At 47.1% G+C, this 27,593-nt stretch overlaps 3 protein-coding genes across 3 annotated transcripts; 2 read left to right on the top strand and 1 right to left on the bottom strand.

Moving 5' to 3' along the window:
- Positions 1 to 2,044: 2,044 nt before the first annotated feature.
- GGS25DRAFT_484592 (P-loop containing nucleoside triphosphate hydrolase protein) lies at positions 2,045 to 4,358 on the bottom strand. Its single transcript, XM_049260473.1, has 2 exons — positions 4,176 to 4,358; positions 2,045 to 4,117 (listed from the first exon to the last, which is right to left on the bottom strand). The coding sequence occupies exons 1-2, from the start codon at positions 4,201 to 4,203 to the stop codon at positions 2,505 to 2,507; spliced, it is 1,641 nt and encodes a 546-aa protein (XP_049117385.1). The 5' UTR covers positions 4,204 to 4,358; the 3' UTR covers positions 2,045 to 2,504.
- A 36-nt stretch (positions 4,359 to 4,394) lies between these two features.
- GGS25DRAFT_214519 (HAD-like protein) lies at positions 4,395 to 6,277 on the top strand. The gene is made up of 3 exons (XM_049256906.1): positions 4,395 to 4,845; positions 4,964 to 5,073; positions 5,341 to 6,277. The coding sequence occupies exons 1-3, from the start codon at positions 4,739 to 4,741 to the stop codon at positions 5,847 to 5,849; spliced, it is 726 nt and encodes a 241-aa protein (XP_049117384.1). The 5' UTR covers positions 4,395 to 4,738; the 3' UTR covers positions 5,850 to 6,277.
- A 14,798-nt stretch (positions 6,278 to 21,075) lies between these two features.
- On the top strand, positions 21,076 to 23,843 carry GGS25DRAFT_214352 (uncharacterized protein). The gene is made up of 2 exons (XM_049256905.1): positions 21,076 to 21,699; positions 21,752 to 23,843. The coding sequence occupies exons 1-2, from the start codon at positions 21,367 to 21,369 to the stop codon at positions 23,330 to 23,332; spliced, it is 1,914 nt and encodes a 637-aa protein (XP_049117383.1). The 5' UTR covers positions 21,076 to 21,366; the 3' UTR covers positions 23,333 to 23,843.
- The last annotated feature ends 3,750 nt before the right edge of the window (positions 23,844 to 27,593 follow it).

The following is a 27,593-nucleotide window of genomic DNA, read 5'->3' as shown; positions in this document are numbered from 1 at the left end:
CTGTCAAACGATTGAGAATAGTCCTGGCCCTCGCCTGGCGCTATGCGAAGGTCCAGAGCAGCTTGTACTCAGCCTTCAGAACCGGGTACGAGCCATCCGTAAGTAATAAAGGAGCCAAATAAGAATTCCATGTTAAGTGCTTTGCCCAACGTGCCTATATGATTACAGTAGCTAGGTGTATATTTGGAGACGCGGCTAGTGCAATGGGCAGAGATATCCATGCCCACTGCGCAAAGACGAACGTCTGAGGGTTAGTATATCAGCATAGAATTAGGCCCAGACATCCTCCGGTAAGACATGCTAGTTGAGATGTTGTCGGTAGTACCTTAGATATCAGGGCTGTGGTATAGGTTGGCCTGGATGGCAAAGAACTTAGATCAGGGGGTGAAAGCATGACAGCATTGGGGGAAATGGCGAGTGTCCATGATGAAAGAGGCTGCCACTGTACTTTAGAACGGATCATGGCTATAGAAAGAATGCATAGGGGGCTGAAGATAGAACTGCAGATCTCTATAGCCCATCTTTGACTTGCTTTTTCTTTCCACCTGGGCGACTACCTATTGGATTTCGAGAAAGTGTTCTGTGATACCCTCATGCAAGTTGTAAGATGAGCAAATTTGTTTCACGGTAGCCAGATATATGATTGAAAATATGTGATCTGTTGATACGCCTGTTGAGTTCTCCAGGCATTTTTACACACTACCTAGCTACCTACCAGTACCTAGGTAAGCAGCTAAGCAGAGAAGGCAGTGCTGCGATATAGGTAGAATTGATGCCCAGTATATAGTAGGGATTGAGCAGTAAATCTAGACCTAGGTAGGCAGGTAGGTAGGCACTCATCCATTAGAGACAATACGCCTTCAAAAAGCCCCTATTTTGTGGGGGTAACTCGGTATGTTGTGCAACTTGAAGTCTCATTCAGAATATACAGCTGGCCGTCATCATTGCCTGCGGTACGAAATTGGTCATTCTACACACCTAATAGGCTTGCCTGCTCGTGCTTGCATTACAATGACCCCAAGTCAGCCACATGCAAGTGTAAAATTGTTGGCTGGATTGGGGGATTGGGCCAAGTCAAGTATGAAAGTAACGAACATATCAATATGTGCATCTACCTATTTCTAGCCATAACTTGGAGCATATTGTAAACAAATTTGAATCATGTTCACGAAGCCGTAGCAAAGTGGGTGATGGCTAGGTTAATAGTGTGTGCGGGAAAGGGGCGTCACGTGACTGACTACCATTGAAATATATAGTTGATCACGGGGCATCTGGCAACAACGAGGCAAATCAGGCTAATACGATAGCTGTAGCTAGTTTATTATCTTGGGGATATCCTAGTTGGCAAGATGTAGAATATGGCAGAGGTAGACAAACGTCACAGATGATCAAGCAAGCCAAGAACTAGGTAGTAACTATATTCTCGCAAGCTTGAGAATTTTCAAACGCCAAATTCAAGTTAGTAAATTAGTTAAGACTAATGAAAACCCCTAAATAAATCTTGGTGAAGAGCGTTGAGAGTCGAAACACAGGAGGCTGAGATGGAGTTTCTCCGATGAGATTAGTCGGAGCCGCATTTCTGAATAGCTTCCCAACGATCTGTACCTATGTAGACACATGATCGACGCTGCCAATCAAGCTCAACATATGCTTCCGATTCCGCTCATAGATAGGTACCAATAAGCACGATGCTTTGTTAAGTTTTAACTAAAGCTAGTACATCCGGAGTACCTGAGCAGATAGCCCATCTACCTACTGATACATCTATCTAGGTAGGTACTAGGTAAGTTACGAGAGAGACGCCGTACCCGAAGCTGGACTTACTGGATACTAGGTAGCTAACGATAGCGCTCACTCACCCGGGAGCATATTGCTTTTCATGTACCTAATCTACGCCTCTCACCACGGTCGTCTCTCAGGCACTAAGCATTATCTAGTAGGATCACGAAAGCTAAGTTTCACAGCTGTGTGGTTATCGGTGGATGGTTATTCTATGATTGCGCGGATATCTTAGCAAAAGAAAAGGAAAATATGTCATATCGCTACCTATTGTTGCGATTCTCTAGCATGGCATAGTATGTGGTTTGTGATGCAGCGGGAGCCGTATTACATACAGATGGCTAGGAGTGAGAGTCATGGAAGCCACATTCATAGGTACCTGAATAGTATGTAATCGACGTTTTGGTGCTATTCACAAGATCCCTACGGCGTAATATAAGGTAAATAGAGGTCTCATGGGTACCACATTTATCCATATGAATATATACGATCCAGGGATGCCCCTAGGCTTTGGAATCCCGTATATGGCTTCTTGGATGCTGTAGAATATTGAGCAAGTAGTCAGAATGATTGCATGAAATGACTTCATTACTATCAAAACCAAAGAATGGCACGACTTGCTTGAATGCCTTTCGTTTTCCCCACCTATAACTCCTACCCAGAGCTGCAGAGAAATGTGTATCAATCCCCATCCCGAAACATCGATACCTTTGTGACTGACCACATCACTGTACCATAGCGTCGCCCGACTTCGCATCCTCCCCATCATCGCCCCATAAGCCTTCAAGCTTGAACTCCTTGGCCCATTCTGTCACGATCTCCTTCTGGTCTGGTATCGCGCCTTGGCTAGCTTCGTCGCCCGTACTAGATATCTCGGTTGCGACCGGTAGTACGGGAGCATCAACCCAGCCTTGGATGCGACCGTCTCGCCAATCCGTCACTACTGTCATACCCGCCGCAGTAAGATTCGGCACGCCACCGCGTCCGAGTCTGCCTCGCTTACGCGCTACTTGTACAAGGAAATCCGTCGTGGAATCGCCGCTAAGCGTCGACAATAGTGGGGGAAGATCGTAAACGTCCATCAGCTTCTGGAATAGTTCGGGCGAAGCCGATAAGCGTTTGAGAAGCAATGTGACGGCGGGGATTGGGTCTTCGATTTGCCTTGGCGGTATGGCATTCAGAAGAATGAGGTGAGCATGGGCCTCAACAGCCTTCTTTGCGGCAGACTCGCCCTCTGGCGCTGAGGGGAAGACAATACCGGGGGAGTCGAGAAGAGTCAGTTTGCTATCAATCTTGACAGCGCGAATGCTTGTGGTAACTCCTGCTTCGGCACCTGCGGGACAAGCCGCCGCGCCTCCTCGGCCACCTAATCTCGAAAGAAGCGCATTGATAACAGAAGACTTTCCAACGTTGGGGTATCCGATGACGCCGACTGATATCGCGCGCTTTAGCTGTTTGGAGGCAGCAAAAGACTTCAGAGATTTAAAGAGGGTGGAAGAAGTGCTCTGGACGGTAAGATCGCGATGGTTGAAGGTTTGCGCATTGGGAGCGGATCCAGAAGCGCGTAATGGGAGCGTAGGGAAGTATCGTCGTAGATGAATGAGCCAAGCTTTGAGAACAGGCGGAGGAACCAAGTCAATCTTGTTAAGCACAAGTATTAACCTCTTTCCACCACTTGCGGCAGCCATCACCATTCGCTCGACCTCTCTTGATCTAGTGCCTTCCGGATCTCTCGCATCTAGGACGTAGAGTACAACGTCCGCTTGATCCACCACCTGCTTGAAGACTTTGTCATGCGCCTTCCGCGAGGAACCCTGAACGCGCAGTTCAGCGCCACCTTCGGAATCAGCATCGTCGTCAGATGAATCATCCTCTTCCATCTCATCTCCGCTCTGTAATTCGCGATCATACTTCTCAGCGGCAGCTCTTGCGCTCGCTATAAGTGCCGCCATGGGATTGGTGCTGTCGTCCACATCTGCATCTTCACCCTCGTCCATCGCATCGTCATCGTCCGTAAACCCATCAAAGCCATCTTCTTCTGCGCCGTTCAAAGCTGACTCGTCGTTCTCGGCCTCATTTGTGACAGCGCCCGACTTTGCGGCTTTGGCTAACTCCTTTCGTCGTTGCAATTCCTCTTGCTTCTTTCGTCGGGCTTCTTCAATCTCATGAAGGATCTTCTCCTTGTAAGGAAATAGGTTGGGAATACCGGGATCCTTCTTCAGCTTCGACTTCCATTGTGGGTTCTTCTTTGCTTCCTTTCTGGACTTGCGCTGCTTTGCGGCGGAGGCTTTTTCGATCTTGTGCCGTAAACGGACGGGTGTCCGCTTGGACTTGGCTTCTGTATGATATGGTTAATTATATGATAAATAGGACAATGCTTATTCAGGTCCACATACTCTTTGGTTTTGTGATATGGTTTGCCATCTTGTGTGAAGTTGTATGGCTTTGAATGATGATAAGTTTTCTAATTCAGATTTCTCGAAAATCGATAACGAAAAAGTTTGGAAATTTGGTGGAAAATGTTATTCTGCCATTATTCACCGCCAAAAAGATACTGTAGATACCCCACTATAAAGCCTATCTAGCAACCGATTGGTTAACCCCACCTGGCGATAAGAATAGCCGACCGTGGGACTTGGAACAATCTTAGTGATTTATCGGCATCACGATAGCTTCAATTCCATACTAGTCACCTAAGCAGACCTAGGTGGCCAAATCTTAATTGCGGACTTAAGAAGGCGGAGATTCCTAATTCGGCTTAGCCGCCACGGACCTCTTAGAGCGAATTGGCCAATATAAAGACGCGCTCACTTACACAATACGCAACTGTATATTGCCTCACAGCTTTACGACTATTACTATATCTTACATTGCTCCAGTTCATTATACGAATAATACCTTCATAAAAAATCAAAAAAATAAAACGGTGTGAAGAAAACGAGATCTAATACAATCCAAGATGAGTTATACCACACCTCCGTTCGAGGTCACTTTTAAGGGGCTACTATTCGACATGGACGGCACCATCATCGATTCAACAGCTGCAGTCGTCAAACATTGGCAAACGTGAGTGTTCCCCTGACATCCACGGATAGGCTAGGATGGTCCCGTCTTTCTTCCTAGACAGTGGAAAAAGAGTCGGCCCTATTCATGAAGCCAGCTCATCTAACTAGGGGGTTTACAGCGTCGGAAATGAGATTGGAGTAGACCCGGAGGTGATCCTGCAGACGTCTCACGGCCGGCGGAGCATAGATATGCTTAAAGTTCTCAGTCCAGAAAAGGCGAATTGGGAATGTAAGTTTACACTAGCCCTTATCCTACAGCTCCGTTCCGCTTTCATCAAGGGCGTTCGTTCACTAGGAAACCATGCGCAAGTTGAAAAAAAAAAGGAAAAATCGCTTGCTATCCCTTTACCCCTTAGCCCCTGAGACCTAACCTAACCGTCCCGTCTCCTACCTACCTACCAACCTTACCCCTAAATTATGTTCCACCCCGCAACAATGCCTCTACCCCTTACCTACACAGGTACTTAGCTGACACGAACATATCGCGAAACTCCAGACGTAAGACACATGGAAGGCCTACTGCCCAAACTCCACGGCGACGACGCCGTCGAGATCCCCGGCGCCCGCGCCCTCCTCGACGCGCTCATCGCCGCGTCCGCGCGCTGGACCATCGTCACGTCGGGCACCGTACCGCTCGTGACAGGGTGGCTGGACCGCCTGCAACTGCCGCACCCGCCGCACCTGGTGACGGCGGAGTCCGTGGCCGTCGGCAAGCCGGACCCGGCGTGCTATGTCCTCGGGCGCGAGAAGCTCGGGTTCAGCGGCGCCGATGACAGCGCCGACATCCTCGTGTTAGAGGACAGCCCCGCGGGGATACAGTCCGGCAAGGCGGCCGGCTGCAAGGTGCTGGGCTTGGTCACGAGCCACACCGTCGAGCAGGTGCTGGCCGCCGAGCCCGACTGGATCGTCCGTGATCTGCAGTCCGTGACGATGGTCCGCGGGGGAGACGGCGGCGTGACGTTGCAGATTTCGGATGCCTTGGCGCCTGCTGTGAATGAGAAGTGAGTTCGGGGGACTGAGGAATGGAGGAGTCGATAGACGTTATTAGAAGTAGAAGGAGAGAGACAGGACTGGGAAAACTTAATAGGGCAAGACAAAACAACACGAGATGAGATCCATGAGATGAGATGATATGAGACAGTAAAGCAAACTCTCCAGTGCCTTACCTCCCAAACCTCTCCCTCTACCACTATCCCCCAGGCGACCAAGAAAGCGTCCCTAGAGACAACAACACATCATCAAGGCCACAGAGCGCTCGAGACGCCAAGAACCAATTAATCTCTAATGTCAAGATCTGGCAGCTAGTGTAGGCTGAAAGTATATTGATGAGCAAGCCAGTGTAATTTTCCGGTGCACGAGCTTTCCCTTCATTCGTTCAATCCTTTTCTTTCCTCGGTATCCTCCATTCTCTGCCTGCCTGCCTGCCTGCCTGCCTACCATCCCGCCCCCCCACCCCACTCACTCACTCCCCATTATCCATTACACCCTGCAAAAATCGCAAGAATAGGCGTCCGGCGCTCGGCATCTAGACCAGGATCTCGGGCATCTCAGACAGCCGGGTAAACTATCCGGATGGAAGAGAGGAGAAAAAGGGGGAGTGGGGCGGGGTGTGGGAAAGGTGAAGGAGGCGGCGCGCGCGCCGACGCGTACTTACATACGTACATACATTATGTGCGTCTATTCGGGGAACAACTTAGAAATTAAAGAAAAAGAGGAGGCGCTCAAGTAGGTAGGTACTGTGAGGTAGGTAGGTATGTAGCCAGACAGGTAACGTAACAACAAGCGGGTCGAGAAAAAAAAAGCTTGGAAGCCATCACTCACCCTCGATCGAGGAAAAATAAAAGTGCATCTAACTACCTAGATGCGAAAGGTTATAGAAAATCGCCGAGATCGTACCGTACGACCCAGCTACATAACCTACATGTACCACCTAACTACCTACACACAGAGAAACCTTTTGGTACATCAGCAACCGGGAACCGTAGATGATTATATAAACAAAGCCATTCTACCATGTAGCAAAACGCCAACGACGACACCTAAGTGGCCGAAGCCATAAGATTCGTTGACGCTCGTAATGGGGCTCAATCTACACAGACAAGGAGCTTCCCCCAAAAGCGGCTGGGAAAAGGAAAAACAATGGCGTAACGTACTACCTACCTAACCTACTTTATGTGCCTACAGGGCTGTCCCAAGGAGATGGGTCTGGGACTGGCAAGGGGAAATGGTGGTTCATCTCGGGAGTTTAAAAGAAAAAGAAAAAAGAAAAAGTGCTGCTGCCGCCATCACCGCCATCTCCATCGCCAGCAAGTATGTATGTACCATGTAGGCAAGCAGCAAAGCATGTATGTATGTAAGTAACCTTCAGAAAGAAAAAAAAAGTCTTAAAGAAACGAACGCCTTGGCGCGGTAGATTGCATACAAATGACGATCACCAAGCGACTATCGGGACTTTTGCGGTTTTTGTTTCTTAAATCTTCGGCGGTATGTATGTAGGTGTCTGCTTTGCTTTCTATGGCTTTCTCATCTCCGTATGCTAGGCAGGTACCTAGGTATCTTACCAGTAGACAGGCAGGCAGCCTTGTTGAGCTTAAACTCGTGATACCTTCGTGTAGGTAATGATGGAAACAGTAGCTAGCTACGTATACCTACATGGAAAAGGAGATAGAAAGAGGGGGTGAAATAGCAACTAGGTACCTACCTACAACACGAACACTATAAAAAAAAGCAAGTACCCACGACGGGAGAGAAGCAAGTGTATCTCGATAGGGTTGGTAGCTCGTTCCCTAGCCTGCCCACCTAACCTCCATGTAGGTCAAGCTTTAGATCATAGCTCCCTCTCATCAAGCGGTAGAAACGGGACCCGTCCGGGTTTCCCAAATCTATCTATCTCCCTCATTTTCCCCCTTCGGCAGGATTAGAGAACGATGACGAGCATATACCCGTGCCTCAGATTAGAAAACAGAAAAGAAAAATAAGAATCTTAATCCATGTGAGACACACGCGCATATACACTGTATTGTACAATACAATACCTAACCCGTAGATTAGAGCCCGGCCGACTGGTTGGGTCTCCGTTTGTATGTACATATGTACATAGTATATTTCTCTGCGGTGACCTAGTATTAGTGTAAACCCGTTCTGTCGTTCCTACTAAGACATTGATCTCACACAAGGATCACAAACACGGCATAGGTCTTTGTGTGGAGAAAAAAAGGCTGCTGCAATGGGCGGGTTCTTCCCGCCTTTATTTTCTCTCTTGGGATTTTATTTCTTACCTACCTACCTACCTACCTGCGCCTAGTAACTCACCTAGGTGTGTGTGTGTCATGTGTGCACTGCTATACCATTCGCAGAAAGATCGATGGATAAGAAAATAAAAAAAAGGCGTCCAGAAAGACGCGCAGCACCAAACCCATTTAGGTCTGTGGGGTTTTAACCTATCTCTTACATGCCGACTGATGATGAGTGCCGCCCATCCACATGTGTCGATCTTTATGATAGATAGAAATCCATATATCAGAAATGTCAGAAATGGCATATAGGTAGCCAGGGCGCACGCTGCGCTTGCAGCAAGAACGAACGAGTCCGTTCCCGCCCATTTAATAGGTAGGCAGGTATGTAGGGTGATCGCTCATAGGTTGTCCCGCCGTTTTAGAGGAGGAGGAGGAGGCGGGAACCTAGTAGGCTAGCGAGAACCCCTAGCGAGAAGTGCCACGTAAACGAGAAGCTGGAGATACATATGTAAACCCTGGGCTTCTGCAAGCAAGCAAGCAAGCAAGAGGAAAAAAAAAAAAGGCATGTGAGGAAAACAAAACTGACTGGCGGAAAACTTCCCATACGTCCGTTCCGCCGAGAATTTCCTTCTTGTCCTTTGAAAAAAAAACCAACCTTGTCGTATGGGCCCGAGACTATGCGCGCGTACCTGCTTAAGAGCTAGCCTCCTACTTGAATAGGGCATAGCATAGCAGCTGTATGTAGGTCTAGCAAGAGAAAGCTGAATGCGGTAGTGGTAGCAGCTTGCCGTGGGTCTCAGGTGTGCGAGTCGAGTCGAGAGGAGAGATGGTAATTACACGGCTCTAACCCTAACGCAACACCCTCTCTCTATCTCTCTATCTCTCTCAATCTGCTCCTTGTACGCCGCGGGATCACGAGCTCTTGTGTACAGGACCATCATTCCCAAGGCCATGGATACGGGCTAAACGTTGCGCACCGTTGAACAACAATACCCCGGCTCGGGCGGTCGGTTTTTTTTCTTTTCTTTCTGTAACATGGTATGTACAGGTATGTAGACAAACTGGAGGGACCCACGGAATAGGAGTAAAGTAGCCCACTAGGTAACGCCATGGACTAAGCTGTGCGAGTCCGTAAAGGCCATAAAAGGGAACAAGGACAGCAAGGACCCGATCAGTGACATGCCGTATGTGACCGACCTACGGGACTTTCAAGGAACCTCGGGTTCTCACAGCAGCAGAGGCAGACACAGAGCAGAGCACAGGTCGGTCGCGGATGAACGATCTCCAAGACATGCAGAGATTTCCCTGGGGGATGTGTGAACACAACATCGTCAGTTGCAGAAACTGCCAAGAGATGTGGTCGCCAAGAAAGGATCTTCGCAGTTGTCAATTTGCTTGGTCGCCGACCTGAGTAACCACGCCAGTTGGCGAAAAGCCCGAACGTACAGTGATAGCTGGCGACTGCGCGATCCATGCATGACCTAGGCCTCCAGGCAAAGATCGGCTGGCAAGCGCAAGGCGGGGGCAGGATAGGTACGAAAGGGACGGTGCTATTGACGATTGGTTCCCATCATCGTAGGCTACCTAGACCGTACGGCAAAGGTGGCATAAGTGCGCAGTAGCTTCATATCGTAATCATCAAATAGGACTAGCTACATAAATTCCGATGGCCCCTTTGTGACGGGAAAGCCAAGCTTTTTGCGGAAAAGGGAAAGGGCTGGTGCACGGTTCTCCTGGAGATAGGGTACTATGTAGATGCTGGGAAATCATCAATTGTCGTGATTGGGGATAATATAGGTATGTACATGTATGTACTCTGCTTTGTAGTCTACCTACATATGTAGTAGGAGAGACGATATGCAGGTTAAAGAAAAAAAGTAATCTTCTCAAATTAAGATACCTTTCTTTTAGGAAATCCACAGTGCTCATTCAGAGTGAGAGGAGTGACACAGAGACACTGCCCTACTGCAGGAACGAGGAAACGAGAAGCTAATAAAAGACAGTAAGAAGTAAGAGGTTGAAAAGTGAGGGTACTGTAGGTATAAGAAGATGATTAATTATTAGTTAATTTAAAGTCATAGAAAAAAAGGGGACAATTCAAAGTATACAACTTGGGGGTTTTGTTAGTTAACGTATATATCTTAGGTGGTATTATGTAGAGAAAAGAGCATATGAAGATAAAAGAAGGAACTTCAGAATATTACATACAAGCCAAGGTGTAGCTTGAAGAAAATACCGTATCCTTTTTAGGGTGGATCTCGTTTAACAGTGGATTTGATAGAAATGACATCTCATAGACACCAGATTCGCGCCAAGTCCTAGCGGAGACGTTATCGCAAGGCTCCAGGGCTTCGACATGACTTCATTTCAACCCCGTAGAACAACTTTGCGTCGTTATAATCGGCGCGCTTCTATCAAATTTGGCATGGGTTTAAAGTTGAACGTCAAAGTACCTAACCTAACCTAGGGTGCCTACACGTGTAGAAGTTGATAACCCTGGGTACATATATAGTCGTCACGTCAAGGATCAGAAAAAAAAAAGAAGTTGGGCCACTGCTTCGAAGTTCGGGGGCGGTCCCAAGAACCAAGGGTCCAAAGCAGCCAAGCAGCCTCATTAGCTCCCGCTCTTGAACCAGTTGAACTGATGATGAAATCTCCATTTCCGCACCGCACCTTTGGTAGGTACATACTTTGGGTCTAAAAGTCATGAGCCATCAAAATCATGGTACCATGCACCAGTGCCAGTGTGTGCCAGAGATAACTTTTCAAGACTCCAATTTTTCTCGTCCGCACACCGCCAGTGTAGCGTAGTTAGGTAGTGTAGTGTAGTGTATTTCGACTGTCTAATTGCGGTGTTCATGAGCAAAGAGATCAGCACGTACCATACTTGATTGACTCTTGGAGTTGATCGTAGTATGTACTATGGTAGTAATGGTAGTAGAGTCCAGTGGCCCACCGTTGCTGCAGGCTGCTGCTTGGGCCCGTCAGAAAGAAACCCCACGCTGATTGCAGTAGGCGGCTAAAGCGGAGAGGAGCGTATGATGCTTTGAGTGGTCAGTGGTAGTGAGTGGTGGTAGTGGTAGTGGCTGCTTGCTAATCTCTTTAGACGTACGACCTCAGCTGGTAAAGTCTGTCGCAAAAGACCGACAACGCCTCATTGAACTCCATGTCCCCCACGGTGTTTTTCTTCTTGGTAGAGGTATCTGAACAGGAATAGTACAATACATACATACCTATATCAATGTCAACTGTATGTGGACCAAGGTGTGTTTTTGCAGTAAGCTGTACATACCATGATTACCTATGTACGTTACATATGTAGGTACTAAGTAGGCATTGCAGGTACTTTCATCAAATACAAGAAATGAGTGGTATAGCATTACACACCCTCTTCATGATGAGTAAATAATAATATGAAATGAGATGTTATAATAACATTGATAACATTGAATAATAATACATACATACATAGATTAGATGGAAACGGGATGAAAAGAACGAACATTTTAACATTCATAAGCTACAAATCTTGGCTTACGGCCGGGATAGTGGGAGAAGCATTCGAGGTAGGTAACTAACTAAGCCAACTAACCTTTTAGCGCAAGACTTCAAGTACATAGTAAAATGAGCCCCAGGACATGTCCCGAAATCACCCCTCCCCTGGTCAGGTACTTTGAAGGTACATCGCATTGACGCAAGCCATTCTGCCCAAGTCCCAGGGGATCTCTTGTCATCAAAATCAGATCCACGTGGCCGCCGGGGCCAGGATTTGATCCTAAATACCGTAGCTAGTGACCTCAGACCTTTTACCCCTGTAGTCAATCATACAGTACGTATTTCTACGTTGCCTTGCCTTGCGTGCTATGTGAGAATGTACACCACCAACGCTAAATCGCCTTCTCCACATAACCTAGTACTACAATACGATGTATGTATGCGTATGTCCTTACATGCAAGTGCTGGATTGGTTACTTACATATGCTATGTACAATACATAGAGCCCGCATACATGTAGTAGGTAGTAGAGGACGCACTTTCCGCACCGCCAAGGGGGGTATGTAATTAGATACCTACCTGTTAACTTCGTATACTCAGATCCTCAACTGACATACGGCTGTAAGTATCTCCTTAAAAAAAGGAGTTCTGGACTTCACGGAACGACGGCGAGAGAGCAAGCCACCACAAAGGTCCATGCATTTGCTGGGCTGAGCTCACTGCTAGCTTATGTATGTAGGTACCTACAGAGTATTTCTTGCAGCTTCACAGATGGTCATCCTAGAGTGTCTGCAAGCCCCGTCCGCCACAAACCGCATAAGGGGCGTTCTTCTAAGGGGCAAGCATAGTTATCTAGGTTGGTAACGATTTAGATGTGCTGCCAACCAAGGAAGACGGAGAAGGCGGAGCATGAAAAAAAAAAAAAAAACAACAGAAGGGCTTGGAGACCACGTACCGGTCTTGCCGGTCTTGCCAAAGTCCGTAGCCTTCTTGCTTTGTTTTGCCAGGTGACGTTCATTCAGGGGGGATGCTCAATGTTGATTAATCCCATTTCTTATTGTTCTCAAATCCAAGATGTATATGTATCGGAAGGTAACACAGTAAGAGAAACAAACTCGGAAAGCAGCCGAGATCTTCGGGTCGCCTGGGAACAGTGTCTCGGGCGAGTCGTCCCGTCTGGCTCTTGCTCGCAAGCCTTCTTTTTCTCGATGCTTGATATCATCAAAGTCGACCACAATCCCATTGTAACTTGAGATCTAAGACTGTGGGGGTCCGCAGAACATTGGCGCAAGAGTACGGCATAATGTTATGCTGTTGAGCTGATGTCAATGCTGCCTTACGATGGAAAGAAGAAGCTGGCGGCGCTGCGGCGCCATCAAAACTCTAGACCTGGCCAGACCTTCTTTTTCTGCTGCTGAAGTGATGATGATGAATCCGCGAATGAGATCAGAACAGGGGCTGAGGCGAAGGCGAAATAAAACCCCCAACGTCCAACGTCCAATGCCCCAATGCCCGACATGCTCAGTGCGTTGAATGTGTAGCGTATCATCTCAAAGAACGGCCTCTCAGCTGGCTATTAAAAAAACAATCCAAAGCTCAATTCATGGTTACCTACGGCAATGTCGGGTCTTACAAGACCTCCCAGCTCTAAGTGTAGGCTTGTAGTACGGCTGATATACTCGATAGAAGCATAAGGAAAAAGTTATTGTATTACCTGATAACATGGCTGATGCGCGGTGCAGGGGTAAAACAGAAAACGAGAATTAAAATTCACGAGAGCGCGCTGTCCACCCGCTTCAAGCGGAGAACCTCTTATCCCCGAGATTCAACCACCTGTGGACCGTACGGTGACCAATCATCCAGCACCAGCTTGCCAAGCTCTCGTGAGCTTTTCCCCATAAAAACATTGCAATTGCAAAGTTCAAAGTTAAGGCTAGGCAAAGGTAGGTTTAGGTAATAGGCGAAGCGAAGCTTGAGGTATGTAGTTATGTACCACAGTTAACCAGCAGCAGCAGAAGTAAGGTACAATCCCATCACAGATGGAGCTAGATGGAGTTTAGATGGCTATCGGAAAGCCGTCGTCTAAGTAAAATCGGGTAACCCTTGCGTGCTATGGCGAACCTCGTGACTTGGAAATGGAGCAGTGCGCAGCTCTACATAGTCCAGTCAGACGCGATTTCGAGTGAAGCATTAAAGGTAAGGTACACATATACAAACATGGACACGGCATGGATGCATATAAGATTTGCAATACATACATATGTCCATACATTATGTATGTAACTATTGTGAACTGCAGCATCAGACAATCGTAGACATTATGGTCGACATACGAACCAAAGTGGCATATGGGGGATGCCGGGGTATGTGTGTATTTGGTATTTTGATTGTACGTACCATAAATTGTTGTCCTGGTCATGGCAATTGGAGTCCTGGGCTGTCTGGGCAGGTGGGCACTTGAGCACTGATTGGGGGTATTTTAAAAGTGGTTATTACCAGAGGCGAATTGTTCAAGGGTTTATACGAACCCGAATATGTAATATGTAAGTAACGGAAACTTCAGGGTGACAGACAAGAATGCTGCCTTCCCTCCCCCCCTCCCCCCCCCAAAAAAAACCGCACGCACTGCGCTTAGGATAACCAACAGGAGTTGTCGTTGTTTAGCATTTTTTAGATCGGCGAAGTCAATGTCGGGTGCTAGTTGACGCCGATGTACAGCTGCACCAACCAGGGGTACAAATTTCACGTCATACACACATATCCAATTTCATGGGGATGTAGTTATGTACTTTAATTATGGATGGACGGGATGCAAAGGTGTATGTGAGTAAGGCTGTCTGTCACATGTAGCTACATAGTTATAGCTAGCTGGCTTACGGCAGATATCAGACGACAAGATAGATAGCCTCCGAATCATCTCCAGCTACATACGCAGCTAGGTTAGCACAGGTACATGCATTACCCTAGGTATACCAATTACTAAGGGTCCTTTTGGGTCCGAAAGGGGGAAGCGATGATATGTACCCGACATCGATTATGGCCAGTGCCGCAATTCTCGCCGGATGGTGACGGGGGATCGGTAAGTGACGGACAGGGAATTAGGGAAACAAGGAATCAGGGACCTGTCCCACTAAGGGTAGAAGGTTATCCGGACATCTGGGCTAGCTGAAGATCCTTCCCCTGATGAGTCCGCGTACCTCATATCGTACCACCAGCACATCTGCAGTGCCGTAATGAGTGCATGGTACAGATACTCGAATCCATGATTGCCTCGGTTCTCACTTGTCAATGGACATGACGAATAGGCATCAATGCCTTTCTTTTTTAGCCTCACTCTCAAAGTTCTATACATAGTAGAGAAAGTGAAAGCTGGTGGACAACAACTAATTCCGGATACTTCTTTTCCATAACTAGACACTTACTAGGTAGATATTGATGATATGTAGTTGCAGTTGCTATGCATACTAAGGAAATTGGGGTTAATTGATATTACATACAGGCTACAGTTCTGTCCAAGTAAGGTAAAGGGAATCTGACTGGTGAGCAATTGAAGGACAAGGGACTTTCGACAGTGTCACTTTTTTGCGAGCTTCTCAGTGCCGCCAGCTTACATGGTTTAGGTACATTCTACCACTATAGAACCTTGTAAGGTACTAGCAAGTGCCATGTCCATCCTTGTCCATTCATGTTTAAGAGGAGACCCAGCTTTCTGGCTCAGCTTGGCAGTTTTTTTTTTCTTTCCTTTTTTTCTTTCGCTTACAATGGGAACTAATGCGACCCCGGTAAAAGGTTAAACCCCAAATTCCCAGCAATAGGTACCATACCAATCAATCCCTACCCTAGTTTCCTTTCTAAACCCCCCTGTTCCCTTGTTCCCCCTGTCCGCTTGCTCCCCCCCTGCTCTCCCTCCCTAGTGGTACCAACCAGTCGGCCAACCCTATATTGCACATCTTAAGAAAATCAATTTGGTGTGACCCCGAGGCGAATGGTTATTGCGACATCATTGTTGATTTTCTGTAGTACTCATACTACGATTCTGTAGCGGCTGCCGTAAGCAATTGAGAAATGATTTCTATGACGTTTTAGGGGCTCAGCAAATTCGATGTACAACTTTTACAGTTTAGAGTAAAAAGGAATAACAACAACAACAACAACAGCAACAACAACAAAAAGAAGAAGATAATGAAATAGAAAAGAAAAGAAAAATAACCTTTTCTAGAACTCTTTGACCATGGGTATTTTTTTTCTACTAATCATACTTAGGACTAGTAGTAGGTTCGATGTCAGTCATAGAAGGTTGTTGCCGAGTAACTCTAACACTCCTAAACGGTAACGCGCCTGGCCTATCAGACAAGATTAATTTCTTTCGCCACGCCTGTGCTTGCGCAGTGCTTACGGTTGTACATCATTGAGTAGCTATGAGGAATATCCGCATCACCATGAGGGGAGCGAGGGAAAGGAAGTAGCGGGAAAAAAGAGCAACGTTAATAAGTTCGAGGCGGAGGCGTGGTTGCGGCACAGGCCAGATTCTTCATCCCGTTTATCGCGCCATGAACTGCCATCTCCCATCGGCACCGAGCCGCTAGTGTAAAGTGGTGTGCATAGATAGATCTTGAGACTGGAGGGGGAACATGTCATCGGCCGGGGGGCCCAATGATATCACATCGCGCAGATTCGGCTTTTGTTCTCACACCTCGCAGAATGCGGATAACTATGTAGACCTGATAAAAAAAAAACAAATTATGCCCATTGTCTGGCTCCAAGGCAATGTAACTCTCGCATCTGTGTGTGGGGTGTCCATCTTTATCCACGGGATCTAACCTGCAGAAATATATGTATGGTCGGGCTATGAACCACCTGGGGGAACCAGTTCTAGTACGTTGCAGACGAAAGGCCCCTAGGCAGATAGGTAGGTTCGATCGCCTTGTACTACGGTAAGATCGAGGTGGTCCGGTCCTATCACTGACATGGCGAGTGAGTTCGGTTGCCCACGATATTTGCTCAAGAACTTGTCAGACACTGGGGCCCCCCCCCCCTTTCTTTTTCGTCACCCGGGATTGCGGGTGTTTACACGGTCCATGGAATGGCATTTGGGACAATGCCAAGTGTGCATGATAAGGATGCAGAGATGTGCAGTAAACACAAGAACTGGCCTGGTGATTATCGAGGGCCGAAAGCGGCCGGATGGCGCTTGATTAGCATCATCGAGGGTGGAGATTCCAAACATCTCATCAGAAAGCGGTGCTCATAGTGGGTGATCGCCATCGTGCTTTTGGAGCTAAAGAGAGCTACTGTACTGTGTATGTATATGCGTAAGTATGCATATAGTAAGCCTTTCTCTTTTCTCTCCCATAGTAAATATTCATAATTCACTTTTTTTTTCCCCTTTTGGGGTTTAGTTGAAGATATCTACTATTGGAGGGAGGCGGAGAATACAGCCAAAGGAAATGTCTCCATCTTGACATCTGGAATAAAAAAAAACAGATGAACCCATCGATATTCTTCCGGATGCGCCTGCGTCAAAGCGTACTGCCGTGTATGCAGGTAAAGTAATATGTCCCGAGGCCTCTCAAGGTTCATGAAGATGGGGCAGTGTGATGTGCAACTCAAGCAAAAAAGACGTAAGCGAAAAAAAAAAAAAAGGAAGAAAAAAAAAAGTGAGGACCGCCGCCTGTCAGGGGAGATGTACCAATGTATCTAGATCCGGGGATACCATGCTGCCCATCACTGATCAGTGATCATGGATGCCCTTTCCTGTGAGTACGGTACCTTGGGAAAGGCGGGCTTGGATAAAGTGGATCGTCGAGGTCCTTTTAGGAAAGGCATGTCTGTGACTTGACTCAAGGAATTTCCTTTTTGGACCAAAATCTGTCAAAGTCTCAGGGGAGTCGAGCGAATTTGGGTACGTCTCCACAGGATAATATGTCATCATTTATACAGTAATTATATAACTCAGAGCACGGCCTCAAAGAGACCACGAGTTCTTGTGACTGAGTAGGTAGGTATGAGGGTTTAGCATCGGCATATTCTTTTTAGTCTCTTCGTCAGATCCAGGACTTTATTATAATGTAGCTTAAAATAGTTATTCTGAGTCTGTGATTAGATCAGTTCCGATGACATATTGAAGCCAAACGACATGTACGGATAGTAGGTATCGGCATCAATGATATTCATTGATAAGCCCAAGGGAGTGGGAGAAGGCTTAACTTGGCTGCTTGGGTAATTTCTACTCCACATACATAGGTCGTAGTTACATCATGAAAGTCTTAGACAACTGGTACATTGAGGCTTTGCTTCTTCTTCTTTTGGTGAGGTGTGGTATTACGGCAAGAACGGAGATGTGAGGTGAGGGTTTCCAGGTTATTAAGAAACTTGGCATAGAGCAGTGCGTTACCAATTACCCGTCTGAAGTTACCTATCTATGGCACATATACCTAGGTAGTATATATAGGTAAGGAAGGTGTCAGTAAATAGGTGGCTGTAAATTCACAGCCATACATACTCTGTGCTAAGCCTTTAATTATAAAGTTGTCGGAAATATTCAAATGATCGAAAAAGAAGCCCGATAAGATGATCGTGGAAACTAGTTCAAGAGTGAGTACGATGTGGCCATCATTTCTTGCTCTTACACATCATGATAACGACTTATACTACTACTATTATACATACATTATGTATAGCCATGAATACACATTGTATGTGGCTGCCAACACTTTGAGTGGCTACATGCAGCGTACAGTAGTATCTACTGTGTTAGACCCGCAAAACTAAGAGATTCAATGTTCAATTGAAGTCGAGAGAAAAAAAGGTCGAGCCAATTAGCTGGCTTGGCAAGCATCAGCCCTCACTCTCCAGGTACCACTCCTCATCAGATGTTGTTAGGTACCTGAAAAGATGGAAGTGCAGGCCCCCTTTCAGTACATTTGTGTGTACCTAACCTGGTACTCTCCCTTCCATTCTCAGCACTGAGCACGCCCTGTGGCTCTGCTTCTCCACGATTGCTCACACAATTCTGTCGGTCGTAATCTGAAGGGATGAGATCAGAGGAGTGATCAAGAGGAGTTTCTCCTTCAGACAAGGAATTTGCGCCTTGCTTTGGTCCCCAGGTCTTCTAATTGCTCCTCCTCCCAATGCTCCCATGCTCTTACACCCCCCACATTAGAGCAAAGAGGTTTACGGGATATGCCTTCACACTAGACCCGTGACAAACACTCGGGTCTTCCACGTCCACCTACGCCTTTCTGACATGCCTTCCCTTTTAACACTATACAGATCTCTAATTTTACCTTCCTAGTGCGATAGATATGTACTACGGAGACAAGGGAAGCCAAGACAGGGGCCAGCCTACATACATAGTACTCAGGCACCTCGTTTTAGCTTGACGGAATTCTCAAAACTCCAATACGTACCTACTTACTTTTCCACACACACACACACACACACACGATACATTTTTCGCAGTTGAATGCGACGTGCTGTAGACCTCTCAAGGACTTGAAGTTTTTCCCGCTTCCTCCTCTCTTCCTCAACACTGCTTGCCTAGTTGCCTTCACTCTTACTAAGTTAGTCTAGCCATGTAGGGGTTTTCGGAGCTGGGAAGAATATGAAAAAAATGGTGCAGGCAGTCGGTGAGGGCCTTTCGTTCTCGCTCTCGCTCAAAGTCCGTCCTCCATGTACATTTTAGTCCGTACCCATACACCTACATCTAGGTAGGTACATACTTGTCGAAATGGCTCCAGTGACGCGCAGCAAGGAAAAACCACATGCACTCTCCCTCTACATACATGTATCCCTCTGTTAACCCCCAGCCCCCAGCCCCCATCCACCTCTGGGCTTCTGGGCTACAACGCCACTTCAGGGGCCCTCTCCCCCTTCGGGATTCAATTGTGCGAAACAGAAGAACTCGAACGCTCGATCTATATTGTGTGTATGTATGTCATGGTATGTGGTGCCTGGTACAGAAATACTTGGTGGGTTTGGGTGATGTGAGTGTGAATGCACGGTATTGTGTATTCAAATGTTGTACTTTACACTACATACAGCCCTGAAAATGTACTGTCCAGTACAAAACATACATATGGCAATGGCATGGCCCCGATAGCACCCAACCCGCCTAGGCCCGCTATAGCTAGCAGCCAAGTCAGCACTTGGCCAGCGCTACCCTGCTTATAACCAAATCAAATCAAATCCATTCAATCCAAAATGAATGTTAACTAACTTTAACTAACTTAGATAAAAGTATGTATTGTACCTAACTACCCAGGCACCAACCTAGTACCTAGTCTACCCAGCCTACCCAGCCTACCTAGCCTACCTAGCCTACCTAGCAATACACTAAGACTAAGATCTGATGAATAAACACATGGGAAGTGGATACATATGGGAAGTAAGGCACGATACCTGGTACATATCATTCAATGATACATGTATGTAACGGTATGTACCGCTGGTCCGTTCAAGTTGTGTACATAGTTATATGTAGGTACTACTAATCATTAATAGTACGCACGGTACCTACATTCACCATAGTGCCTGCTGACTTCTGAGTAGTGAACCTACCTACTAATATCATCCATGATTGATCTATGTAACTAGTAGGCAGGTATTATCTATGTAAGCTGGTAAGCTGGTAAGTCAAAGTTTGTATTACATCCATTGAATGTTATTACCAGGGGGGTAACGTGGTCGTCGTGGAGGAGGAAGGAACTGGATTGGGAGTAAACTGACAGTAACTGAAAGTAACTAGGAGTACTACTGGGGTCACTGAGGAAGTAGTAAAGTACCCTGATTGATGTACTGAATGTACTGGATGTACATCCAAGTACCCTGTCGCCGACCAGTGTCACCCGTCTTTCGTTCAACTACTCAAATGTTCAAATCCTCGCTCACCTCCACCCAATTTCATCGTAGTACCGCGGAAGTACCTACACACCTCCCGGTTCGCTGGTCGTGCAAGGCCCATACGAAGACCCACTGCCTTACCTTCACAACCACTGACTTTGACTCTTTTAACTCTTTTAACCCTCTGAACCTCTCTTAACTACATGTACACGCCCACCCCCCTCCTCTTCTCCCTTCCCGCTCTCTAGCAACTCCTGTATTGTTTTTTGTTCCATCCTAACCCTGCTTGTCTCTAGTTAAGAGAGAAATTAGGAGGTTCAATGTGAGCTCTTGTCTCACTTCGACTTGGTTACTTCTCATCTAACCTACTACCTTTGGCCTTTGGCTTCCGCCTTCCTGGCTTCTTCCGCTTGGCTGGGCTGGCTGCTTGCTTTGCTACTACTTGCTTGTTGTTAGCTTGTTAGCTTGTTAGCTTGTTCTTGCTCTTATACCGCCGAAGCCCCCTTCAACTTACTCGGACTCTTGTTCCTTGTGTGTTCGGCTATACCTTAGTTCACCACCACGTTCGTTCCTTCGTTCTTCAGAAATCTCTCTGAGACTGGCTCTTGTCCAGGCATCTGACCTTCAGTCCTTCCTTCTAGCAAAATTTCATCAAAAACAAAACCCGCAACACGGCTGGAGTTTATATATACACTACTACTCGCCAGTGGGATAATCACAACAGCCTTGCCTTACGCCCTAATATCAAATATCGATTTGCTAAAAAGAACAAAAAAATTCATCAAGATATCGTCTGGTCCTTCTTAGGCACTAACGTTCAGCCTCGACTATACGTCAACAAGCCTAAAAGCTTCTAGCCACCAAACTTTACAAATTTCAAATATACCTGAAACATATAAACACATAGGTATCCCCGGACAACCTGGTTGGCTATTTTAATAGCTAGGAAGATGAACATGCATTATCACTCTCAGTCAAGCTATGCCCCTTCGGCATATAACTATCCGCCAAGCAGCAACATGCAATATTCGCAAAACCCTTACAATGGTTATGCTGGGTTTGGTGGTATCCAGTATATGTACGGATATCAACAGCCTCGCAGCCATAACCATATGTTAGCCGATCAATGTTCCTTGGCGGACTCTAAGACGGAATCTAAGCCGCGGCTATCTAAGGAAGAGGTTGAGAGACTTGAACATGTGTTCAAGGAGAACCCGAAACCGTCAAGTGTTGCGAAGGGTCAACTTGCAGAGGGGTTGGGCCTCGAGCGACCGAGAATTAACGTAATTTATGCATACCCTTCTTCTCATGTATAATGCTAACTTATACGGGTAGAATTGGTTTCAAAATCGGCGCGCGAAGGCTAAGCAAGAACGAAAGCAGAAGGAATATGAGGCGCGGAGGAGAGCAGAGAAGGCTTCTTCGGAGCCGACGTCACCTGACGATGAAACTCCATCGAGCGGAGCTTCAGAGAATGGTGGAGAGAGCGCACGCCAGCACAAGCAACCTTCTTCCGCTCTCTTCCCTAACATCGACTCCAAAGAAGACCTCGACGACGGTTCACCGGCCTCCGACGACCACGACTCGCCTCTCGCACAGGATGATGCTAACACCGTCAAGGGTCAGACTTCAAGTGATCTTCAATCTCCCCTGACACTTGATTTCACGCAACCGGAATTGTCCGATTTCACCGAATCAGACTACCTCTGTAGACCTATGGATGACTTTGGCTCTTACATCCCTTCGCAGCATGGTATGGGGCATAATGGCCCAGATGAGCAGCCGGCCAACTTGAACAGCAGTAGCGCGCCCTCCCCTGACGAGCAGTGCACCACGGGCGGACATTACGAACGTCGGTACTCAGCGATGGATGCGGACTTTTTGGTAAACTCAACAACGTCGCCATACATACAATCACAGACGGCTTTTAGCACCCCGATGATGACTGGAAATCGTTTGGAAACGCTCTCGATCCCTAACGAGTGCGCCAACACGCCGGTATCGGGTCATCCCGGAATGTCAGCCACCGCCGATTCTTTCAGGTCGCCTCCTCCTCCCGCGAACATTGCTTCCAGGCGCAACATTCCTCGACCGGCCACCATCCAGACTGGTACAATGAGAAGCCGGTCGTACAATCTTGGTGGTGGGCCCAAGACTGCAGTTGATGGGTCAAGGAGAGTGGATTCATCGAGCCCGGTTGCTTCAATACGACGAATTGTCTCGACCGCCGGAATGCACGCAAGAATTCAAAAGTCGACTGCGACACAGCGATCACCTATGGTCTTCAACCGCAATCCCGAGGCTCTACTGCACTACCACGCCCGTTCACCAGTGGGCGCCGTCGCAGCAACGTTTCCGGGGGCAGCACCCCCTACTCCGAACACGCCAGCCGTTCTCGAACAACAAGGTATCCGGGAACCTACAGTATCCTCCACTAGCTCCGATGATGCTCCGTATTTCTTTAACGGCCTCTCTTCTGGTATGATGCCGGAAATCAAGGTTGATTCAAACCTGAAAACGCCACCGAGCACCCCAGGCCTCCTGACGCAGTTCAATAATGCCAACTACCCTTCAAACCCGTATACTGCTACCACTGTAGATTATCCTACCGACCAGCCAATAATGACCCCATTCTTTCAATCTGAGTTTAATGATTTCAGCATCCGGGGTTTACCTGTCTATACTGAGGCGAACGATGGAAGTCTCCCTTCGACGCCACTATACCCCAACATGTTTGGTGCCATGCAGGACCAAAGCCTGTATGCTCATGGGTCAACGGGGAACACACAGTTTGATTGGGATGCCAACGAATCAGTCAACTCATCGAAATCCTCTCCTAACCAACCGAGGTCGAAGCAAATTCAATTTACCCAGAACATGACGCCTCAAGACTACAACAGTCACCAAGAGAGATGAATAGTTGTGGAAGCTGGACTACATCTTCGAGCCAGTTAGCTTCACCAAGAACACCCCCTTGTACAGGATAGTGCGATAAAAGCCTTTGATACCCAGTTCTTGGAGTTGTTGGACTTGCTCGGCCGGCCCTATTAAGGATCGCTTGTATCAATATTTATTGTCATTTATTACCGGATCTTTTTCAGACTTCTCGCATTGGCATTCACTCGACGGGCGATACGATACGTCCTAGTATATGTCAATCCTTTCAAGGCGATCGACTCGACCAAAATTAAGCTTTTCTTAATGTTATGAACCACGGATAATGCGCTGGGATCGGATTGGCAAAATAAGTGATACCCCTGGATGGAAAGGGGAACTGACCGGAAGGTGGAGTGTATACGAGGCGGTCCCGGAATACTGTTTAGCCCTAGTACCTTTCCTTTCTTTTGATTACCTGCCTAGGTAATCAGTCAAGAGACGAGCTCCTAAACTAGCACATATGTCTCTAGTATCCCTGAAAACTTTTTAATACCTACTATATAGCAGTGATTTTCTCTGGGAGAGATCATGGACGCTGAGACGGTTGCTTCTATCTACCTAATGGGCGTCTAGGCGGGGATGGGATCTAGACATCTTTACTATATTATATATACCGAGTTGGAGGAAACTGTCATATTTACGTCGTCTATCTATCATTTCCAACGAAAAAGTCACAATGGCAACCAAAAAAATGTATATATTATCAATATCACTGTCGCTTCATGACATACTTACATTGTCATGATTTTTGTTCCCTTGAGCTGCAAGTGAGGGTGTGTTTTGTTTACCTTTAGGTCGGTAATCGAATCTACTACCTACACCAAGCCTCATGTGCACCTGCATGTATGTGTATCATTGGACTGGTTCCTGAAAAGCCCAGAAACCTTGATCAGCGACATAGTAGAGTGCTGACGGGGAGGGAGAAACAACATCGGTGACTGAGACCTGCAGGGCCACCTGCAGACCTATTACGTACCTAGGTAGGTATGTAGGCAGGCACCTACCTAAACTCCAGGCTATTTTCACAGTCAGATTGCACTAAACCTAACCTAATGGTGATGATGGGGTAAGAGAGTGCATGAGAGAAACAGAGAGTGTAAAATAGAGTGAGAGTGTAAAATAGAGTGAGAGTGAGAGGAGTGAGAAGGAAGGAAGAGGGGTGTAACACGATTGGGTCCCGCCGCTGTGGTAAACTAACTACGTGCTAATGCCTACCTGCCTGGTAACCTACTGTAGGTTAGGTAGGTACCTATAGCAACCAGATGCCTCCAGATGGATTGGTGGTGTAACGAACGACCTGCTACATACATACCTACCTAGGTTAGGTTACTTGCTTACCTCCAGCTAGCTAGCTACATATAATAATATAGTACAATACAATATACTACCTAGGTAACCTAACCTAACCTAACCTAACCTACCTCAGAAACGCCTCTCTGCTCAGTGCTTACATACCGGCACCTGCATTCTGCATCTGCATCTGCATAACTACCTATGTATTGTACATGACCCAGAAACAAGCCTTGCTGACTAGGTACCTAGGTAATTAACCAAATGCCGAGACTTACATCAGACAGATCAGACTCGAGTACCTACCTAGGTACTAGACAGTAACAAAAAAAAAGGGGGAGGGAGAAAGCTGCAGGTGGTCGATCGTTTCCCCCTTTTTACCTAGCCTAGCTATGTAGGTACAGATTACAGAAAGCTTAGGTAGGTAGGTAGGTATTCGACGTAGTTAACGTGACCATGCTTTGCTTTACTTTCCTTTCGAAATAACCTGGCCCTATCTCGCTCGCATGTAACTGCCGGTGGGGGCATCTAGCAAGCAAGCAAGCAAGCAAAGGAATGGGTATGGGTATGGGTTAGGAAGAGAAGGCTCTGTGTCTTTCTTATCTGTGTATATTTGCGTAGGTATGTACTGTAGGTTAGGTAGGTAGGTAGGTATCTAGGTTAATTAACTATCCCATCTAAAACCGCGGCGGCCCGAGGGTCCCTGCATGTAACCTTGAACCCCGAGTTGACGAGATCTGGACGGCGATCAAACGCCCCCGGGTTGGAGGAAAAGGGGGGAGAGGGGGGGGGGGGGGGGTAAAAGAGAGTGAGTGAGTGGTGCGAGCACGTTTGTATTACGATAGATACCTACCTACCTACCTACCTACCTACATATGTATCCCCGCCTCTTCCCGCACGCAGCTGCAGCTGGTTAAGAAGAAGAAGAAGAAAATGCTGATTTCGTTTTTGGCACATCGGTCCAAAGGGGGAATACCTAGATAGGTATAAGGTATGTAGGTAAGGTAAGGTAAGGTAAAATGATATGTATGTATGCTTACTGGCTTGGTAAAGTACCTTACATTAGGCAGACTACCTACCTACCTACCTACCGAATGTATGTACTAGGTTAGATACCTATGTAACCTAGGTAGGTGAGGCAGGTAAGCATCTTATATGAGAAAATAAGATCAAAGAGAAAGTAACAACCAAAAGAAAAAAAAGAAAAAAAAGGTAAGCGTCTTAATTAGGGTCATTCAAATCTATCTCCCCCATACATACATACATACATACATACATAACATGGGCAATCAATTCCCATTTTTTTTTTCGCTTTCTTAGTCAACCCGCATCGAATTGCCTTGCCTGGTTGGCTCGTTTGCGTGCACCGGGACTCGAATTGCCGCTGCCGCGCATGCACTCCTACTGCTTGTATCACACCTCATCGCGCATGCCGATGTAGTATGATATGTAGGTATGTAGGTATTTATGTGCATGCTTATTATTCTGCTCCATGGTACATACATCCCATTGCCGCTAAAAAGGGGGAGGGGGGATGGTGATGATGATTATGATGGTGATGATGGTGATGTTGGGGTGGGTTGATTAGGTACCTAGCCGGTAGGTAGGTAGGTAGGTAGGTAGGTTAGATGGTTAGACGTTGTTAGATCTTGGTGCATAACATGTTGCTAGCATTTATCCGCGGTTGCAATATTGACAGACCTTTCTTTTTTTTTAAGGTACCTACATCCATCTTTCTCTGGGTCCGATGCGGCGCTCTCGTCTTCTCGGGTTATGTCGATGCGCGACATCGCATCGTCAAATTGCTCGCACGCACCCTTTCCCCCCCTTGCGCATTGCGGTTGGAGATGCAACGTGTAAGCCAAACGAAAAAGCCTCTAATTACTTACCTACCTATCTGGTACCTACCTAACTTACTTACCCCATCGAAACGCAACCGCACGAAACCCACGTTCGCTCTGCAGGAAGATCTTATTGATCGTACCTACACCTGTCCACCTAACGAGAGGTGAGCAATGTAAGACGAGAGGCACTAGTGAGTGACTGTGGAAGGTGAGGACCGGGGGGGTAGGGCTGTCAGAAACTGCCCACGAGGTCGTCCCTTTCGAACGAGGGGTGACGAGACTAGTTATTCTAGGGATGCTACCACCATCATCCCGAAGCCTCTTTCATCTTCCCTCTTCAGGCATTAGCAGCAGTTGGTTGGTTTCCAAAGGAGGACGAGGGGGGAAGCGAAACACGGAGAGAGAGATGGATGAGATGAGATGACTAAGAAGGGGTAGAGAGAGAGAGGGCTCGGGAATCACATGCTGGGTAAAGCGTGACGGGGGAAAAGCAGAAATTCTTGGGTCTTATGTTGCCGCTTTGGGCGATAGAGGTTACCACCCACCCCCTTGGAGGTTATGTATTGGGAATCCTTCGTGTTGCGAGAGCGACGTCCTATTAGTCACTTCAAGTCAGAATAGGTTCGCTATGTTGCCATTTCGAGAAAATCTCACTTATTGGGCGAGAGGGGGGGAAGACACTTACCCGCAACTCTGACATATTGATTCAATATCTACCCGTCGGCACAACGTACGATGTCCTCCTGCGAGCACTTAGACCAAAGATAGCTAGGCTTAGTCGTACGGAGGCTTCTCATCCTACCTAGCGCTGCCTAGCAGCCATATTACTACCACCTGAGTGAAGATAGTTAGCCTCATTTTCTCTTTCTCTCTCTATGATTGTATCGACGAGGTGTTGTAGATAGATACTTACCTAGGTAGATTGCTCACAAGGACGCTGACGTTGGGTCATATTTTGTTTAGCTGCCGTCGGGAACATCACCTCCCTGTTGAGGAGAGAGGATGTCTCACGATGTAGCTCCAGGTAGCTTCAAGTACTCCCGTGTTGACCTCAAAGTACCCCCGTTTTAGCCTCATGTACTCTCGTGTACTCTCCTTCTCCCTCG

The sequence above is a fragment of the Hypoxylon fragiforme genome, assembly GCF_022984875.1.
Source record: "Hypoxylon fragiforme strain CBS 206.31 chromosome Unknown GGS25scaffold_4, whole genome shotgun sequence".
In the NCBI taxonomy this organism is placed as follows: Eukaryota; Fungi; Ascomycota; class Sordariomycetes; order Xylariales; family Hypoxylaceae; genus Hypoxylon; species Hypoxylon fragiforme.
This window is presented reverse-complemented; position numbering and strand designations above follow the sequence as displayed.

What these genes read in the sequence shown, in the direction of transcription:
- GGS25DRAFT_214519 (XM_049256906.1), top strand. Translation starts at nt 4,739, where the DNA reads ATGAGTTATACCACACCTCCGTTCGAGGTCACTTTTAAGGGGCTACTA. An exon ending in GTCGTCAAACATTGGCAAAC is followed by an intron (nt 4,846 to 4,963) that starts GTGAGTGTTCCC and finishes GGGGGTTTACAG; the next exon opens with CGTCGGAAATGAGATTGGAG. An exon ending in AGAAAAGGCGAATTGGGAAT is followed by an intron (nt 5,074 to 5,340) that starts GTAAGTTTACAC and finishes GCGAAACTCCAG; the next exon opens with ACGTAAGACACATGGAAGGC.
- GGS25DRAFT_484592 (XM_049260473.1), bottom strand. Translation starts at nt 4,203, where the DNA reads ATGGCAAACCATATCACAAAACCAAAGA. An exon ending in CCATATCACAAAACCAAAGA is followed by an intron (nt 4,118 to 4,175) that starts GTATGTGGACCT and finishes CATATCATACAG; the next exon opens with AAGCCAAGTCCAAGCGGACA.
- GGS25DRAFT_214352 (XM_049256905.1), top strand. Translation starts at nt 21,367, where the DNA reads ATGAACATGCATTATCACTCTCAGTCAAGCTATGCCCCTTCGGCATAT. An exon ending in TCGAGCGACCGAGAATTAAC is followed by an intron (nt 21,700 to 21,751) that starts GTAATTTATGCA and finishes TTATACGGGTAG; the next exon opens with AATTGGTTTCAAAATCGGCG.